The following is a 19,002-nucleotide window of genomic DNA, read 5'->3' on the forward strand; positions in this document are numbered from 1 at the left end:
CCTTTTCTGGTTTAAAAAGAATACTTTGTTAAATATTATGATTTTTTAAGTGTACAAAAATAAATCTTTATTGATAATAAAACCGCATTACTTTCTCGTTACCATAAAGAGATCCATGACTCATACTTTTCCTGTTATTCTTCCGATAGGTCATAAACGTTAAACATGTTTAATCACTTAATTAACGTGATCATTCCCAGAACTCCCCTTTATCACACACGGTGAAGTACCTAAATAATACGAAATGAAATGGTTTATTCCATGATTACAGTTGAAGATATGTCATAAAAAATCCCCTTCGAGGAAAAGGAATTTTTTTTCAATATTATTTTTTATAGGTTTTTTTTATAGGTGCGGGCAACACGTCCAGCATAAATTCAGATGATATTTAATGCACAACCCCCAGAAAGTCTGTTTGGGGGAGAGTTGAGGGTGAACAACCCCGAGCAAATTTAACGGAGTACTCATAAAATACATCTTCTTTTTTTCTTTCTCAAATAAACGAGCGCAACAGCAGCTGATGGACTACAAAAACGAACTCGACCTTTGAGATTTTAACTGCAGCATTGACACACTTTGCCAACGTTGTTAATTTTATTTTGTTAACTTTGAACTTTTAATATTTTACTTGACATGCAGTTTACATCTCGTTTACACGAAAGAGAAAAAATGGGGTCCTCAACGTAGGGCTGTGCCAACCATAACGATAGAACCGGATTCGTAACCACAGCTGAGGAACGCCGAACACTTCCGGCAGTACATTAACCCCGCTCGGGTGCATGTTCGAACCCACAGCTTGTATCTTCCCCACGTCTGCCGCGTAAAATAGGGGCCGAAATATCATCTGCATACTTCAGCTTGAATGAAATTCGCTCGATATGCCCCTTTTAATTAAAACAGTACGTATGGAAAGGGGGGATGGAAAACGATGGCGTCTCGTATATATTATTTATGAAAACGTTACTTTAAGGCAAAAAGTCCATGTTAAAAGTTTGACCGTTCTATAATCGTCATCTTTTATCTTGTCGAATATCCCTGGCCTTTCCGGTGGCAGAAAGTTTCTTCTACCTGGTCATGAAGACCGTGGATCTGTTTTTGGATAAAGGGCAACAGGGAGGGTTCTTGGAACTGTTGCTGGTTTTGATTTTTTTCTTCTTCAACGTTTTCAGTCTCAATGGCTTCCCTATTTTCGGTGGGGCTATAAAATTTGGGGTGTTTACTCTAAATGAGAATCGACAGATGCTGAGTGCATTAAACAAAAAACAGAAAATTTTAAATCTTTGTTTATTAATTAAGATTTTAAAAATTCGTTTTTATTTTTTTTTTACAAAATAATTTTTGTTTAAATTTTGTTTAAAGGTAATATGTAAAGTATCTTAATTTACATTAAGATAGTATATACTTTAATTAATCATTAGCAACTTTTTTAATAATTCAACATAAAATTGAAAACTTCTATTAGTCATAGGCCACAAAATTAAAATATTAATATATACAGTGAAATTCCCCTAACTCGAATCGTATTGAATCATATATACTTGCGGAACTACTAAAACTAGAGGTAACACTAGCATTAGAACTAACACTAGACCTAGAACTAGAAAATTTCGGGTTTAGCCGTGCGTCTTCAGGCAGCATTCTAAATCTACAGACGCACTTTTACCGCATACTGACTTATAAACAGTATTGTATCTTTGTCTAAACTTACTCAACCACCCTACATTAGGTAAAAAGTCTTCAACATCAAATTCTTTTTTTTCTCCCAATTAGTGAAGCCGAAATTGGGCGATTTATTGCGCGCGGTACTAATTCTTTTAACAATAACTTTGTCGATATCGTTATCAACACAACTTGTCTACTTTAAATAATACCGAACTCAGCAGCAATTTCTTTTTTATTCCAAATTCACTGTATTTAAAAAAATTGACTGTTTAAAAATATGTAAAATAGTGATTAAGATGTAATAATTGGTTTTCAAATGGTAGTAATTTGAATGTTAATGAGTTGTGTTTTTCACAAACATCCTAATCAATGGTCTTAGTAGGGGCAATCAACCACATCGTATACTGAACGTTATAAAGAGTGGAAAAAAAAGTAAGAACTCTGAGATATCGACAATTTTACGAGCAGCGTGCGCTGTAACTTGAAAATAAAACAGCTCAGTGTGATGTGAACTCGCCACTAATTGCATATTTAAAGTGGTCTTTCGAAATTATCGGTTCTCGTTTAATGTGATAAACAACTTTGTATTTTATTCCGCGAAGTAAAATATTTCTGCGAATTATTTAACATTTATGTTGGTATATAAAATTTATATCTTGCTTAAAAACATTCGTTTATAATTAATAATTTCAAAAATGAAATTAAATAAATCGACATCATAACTCTGAAATTGTTCTAGTCACATTATCTCTCTTTTAAAATACAATGAGGCAGATATCATTGAACGCAATAATTTTGCAAACAATAGGTAGCAATTCAATTTCTCATGGTAACAAGGTCCAACTTTATTTATTTATTTTTTTATTATTTTCAACTTTCCATTCTCGCTTACGCTTTCCCCAGGATCGGATTCGAATTATTGCGGATAAAACTTGCCAACAGCAGCTTTCGCCTCTTCGGATTAAACAAAAAAAATTTGCGCTGCTCGTTTCAACAACCGTAAACCATCGCACGTTGCGGAATCCAAGGTTCTTATTGTTTTCGTTTGCGATGGCGTAACGTGAAGGTCCACGTTTTATAAAACACCTTGAAAATGGTTCTTATGCAGTGTATTTACTATTTTTATTAATATTTTGTAAACAATGAATTATTGTTGAATAATTTTTTTTTAATATTATTTTTTTTATCAGAAATAATTAATCCTCGTGTATTGAGTAACCTTCATTTGGAGAAAGAAATCAGTCTCGTACCCGATAAGATTTATCATTTAATACTGAAGGATGTTGAAAATTTACACTTGTTGTATTAAAATTTACGATAAGATTTTCGGCGATTTTTTGATAAATTCATTTAATGTGCATATTTCTCTCTTATGACAAAGTTAATGCTAAAAAGCATTGGGATTAAATTTGGACGAACATTTTTGGCACACAATCTCAACGATGATTTATTAAATAATGATTGCCAAGTTGAGAATTTGGTGAGTATTTGGGTGTTTTAAAACACCATTTAGGATTTATTTTTATGGAATTATTAACCCTGATATGTAAGTTCACGGTCATATCATAGTTTTCATTATTTAAATGCAAATTATTAAAAAGAACTAATCCAGTTTTTTTCTATTTATTTTAGTTAATTTGTCCGGTGTGGAAAAGGTTGGAATGGCAAATTTCGACCTGCTCAAGGTTCTCGGTACCGGAGGTAAGTTAAATATTTTACATACTTTATGTTTCAACTCAAATTGATTTATCTTTTTTCTATTATAAACGTTAAATTCCGTACTAAAAATGAGAACACGTACAAGTTACGTAACTGAAGACAAAAAAAATAACTTGAACCTACTACATAGTTTATTGATTTTATCTAGAGTGTCTTCTGCACACAATAGACGTTGTATAACCCTTTTTAATATGGTTTATAAAAATATCCTTTCTAATAAAGTAATTGTTATTTTTATCAATTAATCGAAACTATTTAGAACTTTGTGTCAAATGAAAGTTTAATTAAAAAATTCTTTTTTGTTAACACAAACATATACTAATAATAACGTTTAAGCTCAATTTAATTTTTTTATTTTCAATTTGAGAGAAGACATATTTTTAATATTTGCAAATAATAAATATGTTTGTGGGGTATTTGCCAAATACAAGAAACTATCTGTGAACCAAAATCAATAGAAAACATATCAAGTGCAATAAACAAATATGAATACATATTAAAAATCCAGGATACATTTTAAGGATAAATTATACAAAAGTATACCGCTTATTCATAACGGAATTTCATAACCTTTGCGATAAATATTAAAAAGTAGCAAGAAATAAAGTGGCAATGTGTAATCTAAAGATATACGTTTAAGGTTATAAGCGTAACAAAAAGCTTTATCGGAAGAGTCCAGATCATGTTGATAAGAGTGGAGATCTGCAATGTCAAATGGTGCGATAATAAAATTGTAACTTGCTAACATAAATTTAATAAATGCTATAAAAATTGCCAAAATGTTTGTACATATTGAAGACATCTGATAAAGGGAAGAAGCAAGTTAATTACAACAAGATTTGCAATTCTAACGACTCTACAATCCCATAGTCCATTGAATAATTTGCGATAAAAGACAAAAGTACAAAGTCTCTTGCTATAAGAATATCATATACTTTAAATGTTCTAGATTATTTAGGAATCATAAAAGATAAATCTTGCTCTACAGTCAAATTTAATCAAATTGCCAAAACTTAATTACTCAACATATGTCATAAAATAAATGACAAAATTGAAATAAGTGCTGAACAGCAAGGGTTTATTAGTACAAATCTTTTTCTTCATTCTTAGTAGATCTTTAAAAGGCTTTTGACTGAGTAAGACTCCTTCACGTACGAACTGAACAAACAATAATACAGCACGAATTAGAACAAATAATGAACTTACAAGAGAACTATCTATACTGATAGGAACCCGCCAAGGAGACAGTGAGAGTTTAGCTGTCTTTAATGTTGCAATGGACAAAACTATATGTAGTGTTTAAAAGGTGAAAGAAGGTTACAGAATGAGCGATAATGCAATAAAAATACTGTGCTACACTGACGATGTCATACTAATAGCAGAAAATGAAAACAATTAAGATGTCCATACGCAAGAAAATAAAGCAACAAGAATGTCAAGCTTATCTGAAGAAATAATATACGTCAACTCAGGGTAAAGTTCGAATCTAAAAGCCAATTGTACGATCGGTTCTATCATACGAGGCGGAAGCTTAGGCAGAGATTTCTAAAACAAAAAGTAAGGTTAGAAGTATAAAAATGCGGGCATTGGGATTGATTAGAGGAATAACGTCACGTGACCAGATTAGGAGTGCTGTAACATAAGAAGAAGTAGATGTCTTGGATGTTACTAGATTCCTAAGATCAAGACAAAGACACTGAAGAGATCATGTCGTTGAAATGAAGGTAGATAGGCGAAGTGAGCAAAGGAAGAGCAACTCACATCGAAAAGACTTCCTAATAGACTTCCTAAAAGATGGCATAAAAGTTGAACATCCACATCTCAAGAGGCTTAATAATTTGTAACAGAAAGTGAGGCAAAATATCAATCTCTAAACAGAAATTCATAATATGATATAAATAAGGGAATATTGGCGATGCAATACGTTCGTTTTAATGGTTGGAATCTTGAAACTAGAAATCTAACGAGAAGAAATTTCTGGAATGTTGAGGAAAAATATTCAAAAAATCATACATAAGCAGCATTTCGATGTTGCCAACATTTTTGAATGTATTCCATCTGTAATCCAATCTGATGTGATGTGGTATCAACCTCGGTGTTCCTCAGTGCTTGCGTGCAAAAAATTACTACGAGGAATTTATGGCATAGTCAAAGAGTCAATGTGATAATGTTACATTTGGCATTTTTAAGTGTCAGGAATGTCTCACATTGATATTGGATGAATATATCTAAAGAATTTTGAAATAATTAAACATCATCAATTATCGAACACGCAGCAAATATTTTAACATCATTAGTACATACCAATTTTAGCAAAGGTAGTGGATATTTTTTTTAAACTTTGTCACAAGCTTTCTCGTGAACTATGATGTAAGCACCAGCTTTTTTAACTCTTTACGATCTCGAAAATTACTTTTCATATAAAAAGAACAATAAATAAACTTTCTAGATAATACATTATGATTGAAAAAGTCCTATCTTGACCACTTTTTTTGTTCAAATTGGAGATAAGATAAGACTGCGACTAGGTAGTTAAAGCTCATGGTATAAATTAAAACAATTTCTCTCGGGATTAATGAAATATTGTACATTACATTACACATTATAGTAATCTTATCGGTTTTGGAAAATAGATTCGAAACTTGGGTAATGTCCAAGAACGATGGAACATTGTTAGCAACATTCAAAAGAAAAAACATGCGACATATATTTGGAGGGGTCATGGAATATGGCCAATGGCGAAGATGCTATAACTTTGAATTATATACAGACATCGTCAAATTCATAAAAATCGACCGATTACGTTGTTAAGCCAGTGTTGATGATGTTGTATCTAAAATGTGTCAGATTAGTCGATGCTGCTTCCTTTTCGTTTTTTTTTCACTTTATACATTAAAAATAAACAATGCACTTATCCATTATGATATAATCCAATATTAAAAAGTGTTTCACGATCGATTTTTCAATGTAAACTTCCATTTTGAAGCGTTCAATTCAACTAGCGCAAATATTTCCATGCCGCGCAGGGTTACCAGAAATATACTGTCGAAGATTACACTTACCATAAAAACCATTTCGCTGACATAAATTATTCCGATGATGCATAATTTTCTTCGTAATATCTAATAAATATTTTGAACACTTTTCGTGTTGTTGACAACAGCTATCTGTTTTTGTTTGTTACTTACAGTACTTTTACTATCAAATCTCAAATATTTTAACATTAATTGGACATTCCCAATATTCTGGCTTTAGGTATCTATAAATAATATGCATTGAATTGATTAGAATTACGCGTGGTGGGAGGGAGTGTTGTGTGATATTCACCAGAATACTGCTGTTGTATATTTATTGTTTCATTTCTAGAAAAATATACGTAAATATTCAAAATAGCTAAATGAACTAAATGATTTAGAATGTATTAACAAAGAATTCCAAAACGTTTTTATAAATTCACCAGGAAAAAAACAACGCAAAAATAAGCATCGATTTTCACATCGTTCTCGGTTTGTTCGCAAAATCACACAGAAAACAATCATATTCAGTGGCCAAACCTTAAACTGAAACACTTAACTTGATTACCTTAACCTGCCCAAAATCTGCACCACCTAACGGATAATAGTTGTGTAGATCAAAATCTGTTTTCAGAATTCGCTAAATGGTGTTTTTTGAAGAGTTCATTTGCTTTAAACGATGACTCACAAAGATTTAAAGCGGTTATGATGTTGCTTCTGCGTATTAACATCAGTAACTGAACCAATTTCTCAAACTCTTTAATTATTCGTCGAATTCTCGATGCCAACTAAAAATGGTACGCAATTTTCGGAGTCCTTTTTGGGGAACTTTCCCCACTTTTGAAATAAGACTTATAAACAGCGACGCGTGTTCGATAATAAAACGATTAATTCAGAAACCGCAATGTCTGTTCATGACAACAGAGAAATTGCAAGTCCTTTTGTGTTGCTATTACAACAGATTGAAAACGGCGGTAAGCTTAATCTATGCATTCTTATTGAAGAGCTTTATAGTTAAAATAGGGTTTGTTTTCACTTCATCACTTAATGGAAAAAACTAAATCATTCAGTGGCAGTATCTCCTCACTTGGTCTCACATTGATTAATAACTTTCTCAAAACCATTGTATGTTGGTGAACCAATAAGATTCAAAATGATTTACTAGAACATCTATATAATAAGCTTCTATTTTTGATCAACCTAATCCTAAGGAAGAGAGAGTCAAGACAAGGTCATAGTTCTGATTTTATTTATGATTTTGTTGAATGACAAAAATTACTGATTGAAAGTCATCATTACACCAATGAAACACTGCCATATTTATCTTTGTGTCAACAGAAACTAAACAGTTTTAGAATATAAAAGGCGATCTGGAAAATGCTAACATCCACCATTATGTAAAGTTTTAAGCCACGTGATATCGCACATGATATTCAAACTGAGATTAAAACCCTAGTAAATGAAATGGCTGAAACATTACATCGCATGTTAATAGATTACTAAAATTATGTTATTTAAATCTTAGATCAATTTCTTAAAACCAAGATATCCTGACTATTGATTAGCTTTGTGATACAATATTGACATAATCCTATCTCAGATTTCAAGAGACAGAATACAATGAGTTAAAAATGTTTGTTTACGTCCGATTTATTAGGTTCAGCCAAAAATTTAATTCAAAGTTGACAAATTGATTCAAAAAATCATCAAGAATAGAAAATTTAAAATAAACCCCTCTAAACATATATTTGTTTAAATTGACACTACTTTTTTTTAAATTTTAAAGTACAAACCATTAACTGTGACGAAAAGTTAACAGCACCATCTGTATAGTTCCCTGCCTACAGTGAAAAACCAGACGGAGTGTAAACGTAAAGAGGGGTTCAACACCTAAAAACGAACCCCTCGTTCAAAAACTAAAATCAACCTCGTTTAAACCAGCAAGTACACGTCAGTTACCCCGATACGAACGCGATAAAAGCCGTCTGCTACCACGTAATATTAATATTATCTTCTTGTTTTAATCTTGTCCGATCTAAAAAAAAATTAACAAAGAACCGTAAATTGATAAGACTTTTTTGTATTACAATCGTCTGGATTTGTATAATCTACTAGGTCAGTTCGTTGATGATCGTTTCTTCTTTTCAAGTCGATAATTGCAGGAAGTGTCGTTTCTTGCTAGAAGCAGCTGATTCGAAAAGCTCTGATAATTAAATAGGTAGTTTTGCTGTCATCACGCGGATACAGGAAGGAACCTTTTTTTTAACATTCCTAATGACATTAGTTGCGACGTTAATTACTTCTATTTTCGTTATAAATCAGTCTGAGCAAAAAAAATTAAAGGAAACGAGGTTCACTTACAAGAAAAATAAAATATATTTTTAACATCCTGTTTGTGGCAGACGAAAACAAACAATTTGTTTAGATGATGCGTACTACTCATCGGTGTCAATGAAATGCATCTCCAAAGGACGACTAAGGTTAAAATTTTTTAAGCCAAACTTAGATTTTAGGTTTATTTTTAAATCTACCTGGTAGATCAGTTTTCGTTTTTAACAAAGCTACGAAATTTTTTTTTGTTTCAAGGAAACGCGTTAAAGTGGATTTTCTAGTATCTCACTTTCTATCTATAAACATAATCATTCGATTATCATGTTTAAGGCATTTGTTAAACGAGAGGTACTTTAAAATTTACCGGCGAGAATGCAATAATTTTATCTTAAACTTAACCTTGGTGTATTTGATGAGACAAAGGACAGTAAATTTTATGTTGGAAAATCGTTTTTTTTTTTATTACATACTTTTGATTAGGATGATTTAGTAATAATCATTTCGAAAGTAATAAAATCGATAATAATTTAATAAGATGATTTTGCAATAAAATCAATAATTTTTTGATTACTTTTGTTATAATAACATTTAGAAATACAGTAAAACCTTGATATAATGAACGTCTGAAAATGCACGGTTAAATCCGAAACTTTTTACGTCTAGTGTTAGTTTTAGTTTTACTTCAATGAAAAATATACAACAATCTAAGGCTGAGTAACAACTAAAACAAGAACTAACACTAGCATTAGAACTAAAACTACCACTGCGCTACCTACCACTGTCACTAGAACTAACATTAGACCTAGAACTAGAAACATTCGGGTTTAGCCGCACGTCTCTCAAGACGCCTAAATCCGAATGATTCTAGTTCTAGATATTGTGTTAGTTCTAGAGATAGTGCTAGTGCAATACTAGAACTAACACTCGACTGAGAACTAGAAACATTCGGATTTAGCCGTACGTCTGTCAAGACGGCTAAACCCGAATGATTCTAGTTTTAGGTCTTGTGTTTGTTCTAGTGACGGTGTAAAACTAGAACTAACACTAGACCTAGAACTAGAAGGTATCTATTCTAGATCTAGTGTTAGTTCTAGTTTTAGTTCAATAAAAAATATGTAACAATCTAATGCTGAATAATAACTAACACTAGCATTAGAACTAACACTAAACCTAGAACTAGAAACATTTAGGTTTGGCAGTCTTACGAGACGTGCGGCTAAATCCGAATGTTTCTAGTTCGGGGAATACCCCGAGATTATCTATGAACATGGAATAAAGTAACGTGAGGAATAACCCGAGTTCTATTCTATCTATTAACATTTATATTTAATATGTTAATAGATAATATTAACAGTATGACTTAAAAATATTTTGTTCGTTATAACCGATGTTTGTTCTAACGAGGTTCGTTATATCGAGATTTTAGTGTATTAGTATAAAAATTATAGGCAACCAAAATTTCATTTAGTATTTTTTAATTAATACTTTTACCATTCACATTTATAATTAAATCATATTTAAAGAGAATCAAAGAATTTATTAAATAAACTCTTAAAATTGTAATTAACAAATTATCTTGCCCTTTGTGACTATGTCTTCATCGTACAGTGTGTACTCGACCGAATCGAAAACAGCATGTAATTGCACACAGTTTAAACTACTACATACAACACGAATTGGAGGCAGTCGTAGATACCTCACACGCGCCATGTGTGCCACGAGCTATTTTCATTGCACGAGCACCGCGCATGGAAAAACGTTTGTGTGTGTGTACCGTATTTTCTCAAAAGTAGATAATAAGGTCGATTCACTTAACAATTTTCGATGTTGTTTCCAAACCCAGTTTCCTCACAAACATTTTATTAAAAACATGTTGTTATTTTTGCTTTGAATTATTCCATAAAAGCGAATAAACTGTGAATTTTCTTGTAAACCTTTTCTGATTTTGCCGTATTAACCTTGTACTTGCCGAGTAAACACCGTTGAAAGTGATATTTTTGGACCCCCGGGACTTTGAAAATTGTCGAATAACGACAACGACACCTTTGTTCGGGGTTGTTTTTCGCTACGCTTGAGACTACCGAAGGTCGAAAATTTCGAAATGACTGTTGGTTGTTTACAAATGCATAAAGGAGAGAGTATTTGCGTTTAAGAGTGTTACTACGCTTAGAGTTTTGATGTTATTGTTAAGAGTAATGATTCATCATTTTTAATTTATATGATTATACTTTATATTGACTACTTAAATTATTTATAGTAAATCGTGATAAACTGATTTAATCAACTACTTGTTGATTATTTTTTTTTTGTTTTTGTTGATTTATTTAATATTATCATAACATACATGATTAGGATGTTTTTATACACAATTTTAAGATATAACGCACATGTTTTTTGTGCGTTACATCCCTTGTATGGATGAGTATGCCGTAAAAGTCGTTTAGAAACAAGTATAGATCTTAGATAATTTAAATACTACAATACAACATTTTTGATGAAACTACGTGTACAACATCTAATGTTCTCGTTTTGTGTTCTATGTGAATTATTATTTGGAACGTTCTTTATTTTTTCTTTTTTTCTCTAATTTGTAACCCAAGACAAACATCGCCTATAATTATAACGGCTCTACGATGTTAATCGGAAAACTCTTTCCCAAGAAGTCAAGTGTAGCAACTACAATTACAGGGAGAAGTTTGTTCACTATTGCTATATTGTTGATGAAGGTAATTTATCCTGGTTTTGTTTTGTTTAGCTTTCTTCAGTATACTAATTTTCATTGTATTTGTACCATGTGGCGTCCTCAAATTGGAAAGTCTCGAAGATTTCAATTTACGTCATTTCGGACCATTCTAATTGAATCAAGTTTTCCTTCATATCTTTAATAAATTTTTCTGAGTTTTCAATGGGATTACAATTGAAAGGTGGTTTGTCGTCATCAACTCGAAGTTGTTTAGCCATCATTAGCAATATATTGATGATGTGTGAGATCAATTGGATGCGTCAGGGTTGAATGCAGATGATCCCTGGGTATCTTCTTTGCTCTTTATTGGGTTGAGTTGAGTTCAGTTGGGTTGGGTTGGGTTGGGTTGGGTTGTAAGGAGTTGAATCCTACATTTCCGACATTTCTACCAAACCCAACAACTCAACTCAACTCAGCCCAACCCAACTCAATATAGAGCAGAGAAGATACCCAGGGAAGCTGTCTGATTGTTCATGACACGAAATTTTCTTTATTTCATAGCATTTTAATTGAATCAAGTTGTCCTTCATATCTTTAATACATTTTTCTGAGTTTTCAATGGGATTACAATTGAAAGATGGTGTGTCGTCATCAACTCGAAGTTGTTTAGCCATCATTAGCAATATATTGATGATGTGTGAGATCGATTGGATGCGTCAGGGTTGAATGCAGATGATACCTGGGTATCTTCTTTGCTCTTTATTGGGTTGGGTTGAGTTTAGTTCAGTTGGGTTGGGTTGGGTTGTAAGGAGTTGAATCCTACATTGCCTACATTTCTACCAAACCCAACTCAATATAGAGCAGAGAAGATACCCAGGGAAGCTGTCTGATTGTTCATGACACACTGTAGTAGGAGATAACTCGCAGATACGTTTGTTTCTTTAACAACACGTAAAGATACGTTGGGCGATAATTCTTACCGGACTTAGGTGGGTGAGATAGGCGGAAGTCATCGAAGCAATTCCAAGTTTTTCTTTTATCTTTATAAACAAAGCTTATATTTTATCGGGATTTGGTGTTACTCTTTTGTCTCTAAGTACATGGCCTATGTACTCTACTTCCTTTCAAAAGAACGCGCACTTGTCAATTTAGGGTTGATACATTCTGTTTTGAATTTAACCGACTTTGCTTACTGCCGAGGCACTACATTATTTGATAATCATTTTAGGGTTGATATGGTGTTGAGTGCAACGCCTTGAACGCCAAGGCAACTTCGTTATTTGTTAACCGATTTAGGATTGATATGGTGTTGACATTCGTTTCTATTCTTAGTCGGATATTTTTTACTCTTATGTTTGGCTGGTTCTTATTTTACAAATGGCCAAATGCCTAGTTCAAGAGATTCAAGCAGTAAAGACTTGAATCCTGCATTTCCGACATTTCTACCGAAAGATTAAAGTACCATGTGCTAGACCTATGTGTTAAAAAGCTTAGTAGAACTAAAAAGCACAATATTATGCTAAAACTATCGTAAAGTGATTTGTAACAAATGGCCTTAAATAGTTCATCACTATCGTTTAACTATGCAGAACTAACACAACACAATAAAACTACTACTACTACACTAGCTACTTTACTAATACAACAACAGAAGTCTACTTTTAACCAGTTATAATCTAGAAAAACTAGATTGAGTAAGATGACGGAGATGTCTTGTTCAAATATAAAAAAAATGATCTTGATTGATTTCTGATGACACGACTACTTTAAAAGTGAAACTAAGCAGCTGTGTCAATGAGTAAAACTAAGATGCAAATATACAGAAATTTGATATTTTTAGTTAATTTTTATTCCATAGACGTGTTAGGAAGATCTTTTATCAAAAGAAAGTTATTATGGTGTTAGAGGTAAACAAACAGTTGCGTGTTATGTAAATTTGATATCCATGGTTTCCTTTTGATTTCAGTTGAATCTTTAGTCTTGAAACAAAAAACAATAAGATTTATTGGGGGCTCAACTACATAGTTATAGGTATAGTCTCAGAGGTACATATATTCACTTTTCTTAGTGCTTATTATAGTGCGTGTACATGGTCACGCAAACAAATTCTTAATTAATACTGTATACTGCAAGCTTCACATCTTAGATTATGCACAGAGAAGAGCGTGCATTACTGAGAATGTCATGCTATTTTATCTAATTCTTTTTTTATTTCAATTTAAATCCATTAATTAAACCAATTTAATCCAAACGATTCAATACAAAAACTTAATTAATATCGCCTGTGTTTAGAGTTTACATATTTATAATGCCATCCGCAAGGCATCATCTTGCTCCCGATTGTATACAGTTATTCGCATTATCATTTTCCGGTCGCGGTTTCCTTAATTTGATTCAAATACAAGGTAATCAAATCGGCACTGTGATGTTTGTAGCCCGCGAACGTAACTGTAATTAAAGGATTACGACTCCTTGACTTTTTGACACTGCGCAAAGTCGTCGCCGGTCGACATTCCTTTTGCCGGAATCTCGGAGCAAAGGTCTCCTCCGCTCCGTGAAAACAGGAAGTCGCCGGAAACCACATCGGTCGGGGTCAACGAGATTCTATCTCAACATTTAAAATAGGCTTTAAAAATTCGTAATCAAAAAAAGACAACGAAAAGATAGAGATATTTGGGGAGTGATTCAGAAGGCGACTGTTTAAACGGATTATGCGTAGGTGGTTTAAAAGCTGCCCATTCAAGGCGACAACGTGTATACTACAGTTGTTAGGGTCGACGGTCGCTGGGAAACGTTGCTGCTAAAATACACCGGCGATGTGGAAGGTACAGTTCCATGAAGGTCGTGAGCCGTACCAATTAACAACAGCTGGCCATCGTGAACTCGAAAAGTACTAACTAAGAAGCAGTACAACCTTTTTGGTTGGTTTAATGAGGGGATTTTGAAAACATACAGGTGTTGAAAAAATTCGAGATACCACGATGAACTGTTCGAACTCACAGTTATTATTTAATAAAATTGAATACAAAATAACAACTAACATTGTTTGCATTATCCAGTAAGAAATAACTGTCAAGTAAACGACCACTTGTATCGTACCAAGCAATCTTGAAAACCATTGAGGAACACTTGTAAGGCAACTCGGTTGGTTCTCAACAGTGGATGCACGTTATGTGCTACTTCTTCTTCGAGTTGCATATAACAGGATGCATGAGTAGACGATGCTGCTTGGGTAATTGTCTTTTTTGTGATACGCCCCAACGACCACATTACGATTACTATACAGGATGCTCTAAAACGTACGCTAAGTACGTTTTTTTTTGTATTGGTTTTTTTTAAAGAAAGGCGATATGAGTTTACGCTTAATTGCATCTTCAAAGTAAAATACCTTATTTATCGCGTTACTTCACATTAATAAGGCCATTTCCCGTTTACCGAAGACTATTCAAAGATAGTCTCGCTTGACTTAGTGTTAAAATTTAAATACAAAAAGCATCTGGTTTTCATTTCCGGTTTGATTAATTTTATATTGTATTTTTTGAATCTTTGTTATAAATTTCTTGATAATAATAACATATATATTTTTGTGTTTGAATATTTAACAAACTCTACAAGGATTGTATTAATAGTTATCGCTCAAATCGCTATTTAAGTATTAGTTACGTGACGACTACTCAAGATCGGTTTCGTTACTTGAGTTACGCTCGATTTAAGTGTCCAAACAAGAGGAATTTATACGCAAGTATAACTTTAGTTGGATATAAAATCGTATGATTTCTTGAGGGACAACTTGAGTTACAGTTTAAAGACATTCGTTGACATATACATCAGCAAGAATATCGTATTTCTCCTCTATGTTCATGAATATAATTTAGATCTTTTTAAATTTTATAATTCAAACTATATAACAAACAAATATATTACACTATATATTAAGGCCATGCTGGATATTTAACAGGAACCTGTACTGAACAAATTAATAGAGATTTATAGCGACGTAAATATTTGGATAACCAACATGATAAAAATATATTGTTAACCAATTTCAACCTTAAAGACCACTTAGGATTTTTTTTTCGCAACTTCAACCTCAAATAATGCAAATGTTATTAATATTAAAAATCGATTCAAGTCATGGTCGACGCATCATGTGAGTATTCAGTGACTATAAACGGGTCGAGTTTACAGTTTGAGAGATAGTTACTCAGGTGATGCGTATTTAGGTGAGATGACATAATAGCCACTTAAGGCGGGATTATTAATATGTATGTGCCTAAACATGGCGTTTTCAATTTCTCCTTACGACAGTGTTAATTATTTTGGATATGCAAACCATATTCTTCACATATTTAACATTTTTTAATTCTGGTCGAGGTTAGGCGTTGAACAATTCATTAAAAAATGCCAATTTCTTATCGGTTAATTAAAAAGATTTTTGTTTATTTGTCGTTGAGAATTGTCAATAGGATGTTAATTCTCGACGGGTTTGCCATAAAGGTTAACTGTTGGATTATCCTGCTTTTCGATTCGCGGTATCAGCGATATTCAGTACTTCAAGTTGTAAGCTTCAAGGTTAATTTTATCAACATATCAAATCATCTTATCTTATTCTACTCGTGCTACCTTGAAGAGACAAAATAAATCAACTTGATGTCTGGTGGTACACAGATATTATTTATTGAAATGTAAATTCTTCGTAATGAACAAGAATTAAACAGAAACTTCTAAAGCTAAATAAGGGGGATTTTACTTTTTTCAATATTTATAACGATGCGGATCATCATGCTTGAACATGCATTTCTCTATGATCTAGGTGTTTAGTTCAAGACTTCTGCTAACAAGATATATTTTCGCGTATGAATTTCAATCAGCTATGCAAAGATTGTAGGTGACAGTTCCCCTACAATTTTTATATTGCAAAGATTTCCATATCCACGGAGTTACACATCTTACGCTTCCGTGCATTTTATCAAGTTCTAAATAAAATGCAGCACGAAGCGTCGTGATTTCGTCAAAACTTAATAAGGGTAATTCGACGACGCCCATCTGCCAGTCGTACAAATTTTCTTGGCATTAGTAACAAGAAATCAACCTGAATATGGCGTACAATCCTTGAGCGAATTCTGTGTATACACACCATAATTTCTTCCACAATCCCATCGTAAACGCGTCAGACCTCAAGGTCACGCCACCTTCTTTTGTGGGAGTTGCAAACCTTTTTAATACCTGCTTGAGGGTAATCTCGTAAAGTTACCCTCTCCCCAGAAGCCTTTTGAAGCCTTTTGTGGTTCATTTTTCCAACCCCTAATAGTTACAGTAATTTTGGTTTAAAAGAGAGGCTACTGTTTTAACTGCTTTCAGCCTTCTCCTCTTCAGGATGTAGATGAACGAGCTTTTTCTCTGAAGAGAAAGAGGGAGAGAGAGATCTTCGGTCATAACAAAAAATTATTTATAACTTTATTATTTCTATCGCCGTCTTCAAAGTTATGTATGAGAAAGAAATATTTTTTAGAAAATCGATTTTCCTTGAATTTTGAGATGACTACATATTTTAATTAATTAATTTTAGAAAGGGGCAAACTATTCATGTTACAAAATTGTTTTAGCATCTTTTTTATGTTTTTCTTTTAGTCCATTCCAATTTATATCATAACTCTATTTCATCAAGCTTTCTTTGAAGTTTTTCTTAACTTTAGCTGTAATCTGCGAGTGCTTGTCCTGAAATTTCAATATGTTTTGGTCTCATTTATTATTCCCCATATTCATCAATATCGTCGAAGACCGTTTATTATTATTAATTATCTTGTTATATGTTATTTTTAATTCTTCTCTTCTTTTCAAAACAATGAACCTCAAAATTTGCACTTTCTATGTAGTCTGTGTTGTGTTATGATGGTTCAATATTCTGGACTAACCTCTTAACATCTAAATAGCAAAATACCTTTTTACTATTTCTTTTTATTGATTTTATATGCATATTGGTTCTTGATGAAAGTGATGAAGAGACATAAAGGTGCTTTTAAAACGTAGACTTTCTCTTAATCTACATCTACAATCGAAAGTGTAAAAGCCCAAAAATTTTAGAATTGACTTTTCATTTTCTACATTTCAAGTCAAGTCTGAAACTAAATACAAGCAAGCGTCCAATCAAGTGTCTTCAAGGTGCTATAAATAACGCGTAAAGTATGTAAATCACTGCAGATAATCTGGCTTGTCCGATTGATCGAGATTTCAGTAAAATAAAATGTTTGTCATGTAAAATTATGTACAAATAAAACTAGTATTCTTGTTTAAATACGATAATGAAACAGGTAAACCAGTGGTAGACAGGTTTTACCCAGGACTTGGAAGGTTTAATCACCAATAATAAGCACATAACATGGTTTGCAGTGATATGGATGTTGTAAAAAGTTTTCCAACATAAGATAACAGATATTTTAATTAAAAGTATGATCAGATATCTATAGTAATTTACATTATTTGTTGCGTTAACTTTATGACTTAATATTGTAGAAATTTTCACGTGATACCTATAATTTGATAATAATATAAATAATGTCTGTATATCTAAAATAGCAAATCTAAAATATTGTTTATTCATGAAACCTTATGGTCCATTTCCTCAATGGAATAGTTAGTATATTTGTAGTTGAAATTCTATGTAATTTATCCGACTAACCTAAAAAAAAAGAAATACTTCCTGAACATGCTTTTAAGTAATTAAAGTTTAACGCGTTCCAACTCCACCACTCCATACGGTACTCAATTTAACACGTCGGAAACGAAAGAAACGGTATTTTTTTCGTGGTGTTAAATCCATCTGGTTTAAACAGTTATTGTTAAATTAAACCAGGAATTCGAATGGGGGAAGAGACGATTATTTCCATTCAAAAATAAAATGGTTAAAAAAATTCCACGCAAACTTTTCAAAACGCAAAGTTCAAGGATGATTCGGACGTCTATAGTAATATAATTGAAATGGCTAAAAATCTTCCAAACGGAGTTACAGAAAGCGACCTCAAAGTTCATGACCTTTTACGATTGTTGTGATTAATTATATTAAACATTCAAGAACTCTCAGATGCATTCGTTGAGAAATTTCAATATGCGCATCGTACATTCCATTCATTTATGTGTGTTTATACGTCGATACTGAGGTGCTCAAAAGTTTTTGAACAGTTTTATTTTGTTTCAGCTTATGGTAAAGTGTTCCTAGTTAGAAAAAGAGGTGGTTCTGATCACGGCCGTCTTTATGCCATGAAAGTCTTAAAGAAGGCTACTATAGTACAGAAGAAAAAGACAACAGAACATACAAAAACAGAAAGACAAGTGCTCGAGGCCGTCCGAGATAATCCATTTTTAGTTACTTTGCACTATGCGTTCCAGACTGATGCCAAATTACACCTGATATTAGGTAAGCATTTTTTTGTTTGATTGATTGATGAAGTTAATTATAAAGAATCCTTGTACGCTAACAATAAATTTAATTATTATTATAATCGCCCTCGTCAATTAATATAATGCAATAAACCTTTTTACTTTACCATTGTTTACGTTTGTTCATAATTGTTTCGATAAAGATTTCCTTGATAA

At 32.5% G+C, this 19,002-nt stretch overlaps 1 protein-coding gene across 3 annotated transcripts in view; it reads left to right on the top strand.

Annotated features, from left to right (window-relative positions):
- The window catches only part of LOC111425737 (ribosomal protein S6 kinase alpha-5-like), a 75,241-nt gene that overhangs the window by 18,083 nt on the left and 38,156 nt on the right, over positions 1-19,002 (top strand). For all 3 annotated transcript variants that reach the window (XM_023059965.2, XM_023059962.2, XM_023059964.2), the window contains exons 2-3: positions 3,295-3,363; positions 18,605-18,823. In XM_023059965.2, coding sequence (XP_022915733.1) covers positions 3,295-3,363; positions 18,605-18,823 — 288 coding nt within the window. The remainder of the gene's footprint in view (positions 1-3,294; positions 3,364-18,604; positions 18,824-19,002) is intronic.

Source organism: Onthophagus taurus, chromosome 1 (genome assembly GCF_036711975.1).
Source record: "Onthophagus taurus isolate NC chromosome 1, IU_Otau_3.0, whole genome shotgun sequence".
Lineage (NCBI taxonomy): Eukaryota > Metazoa > Arthropoda > Insecta > Coleoptera > Scarabaeidae > Onthophagus > Onthophagus taurus.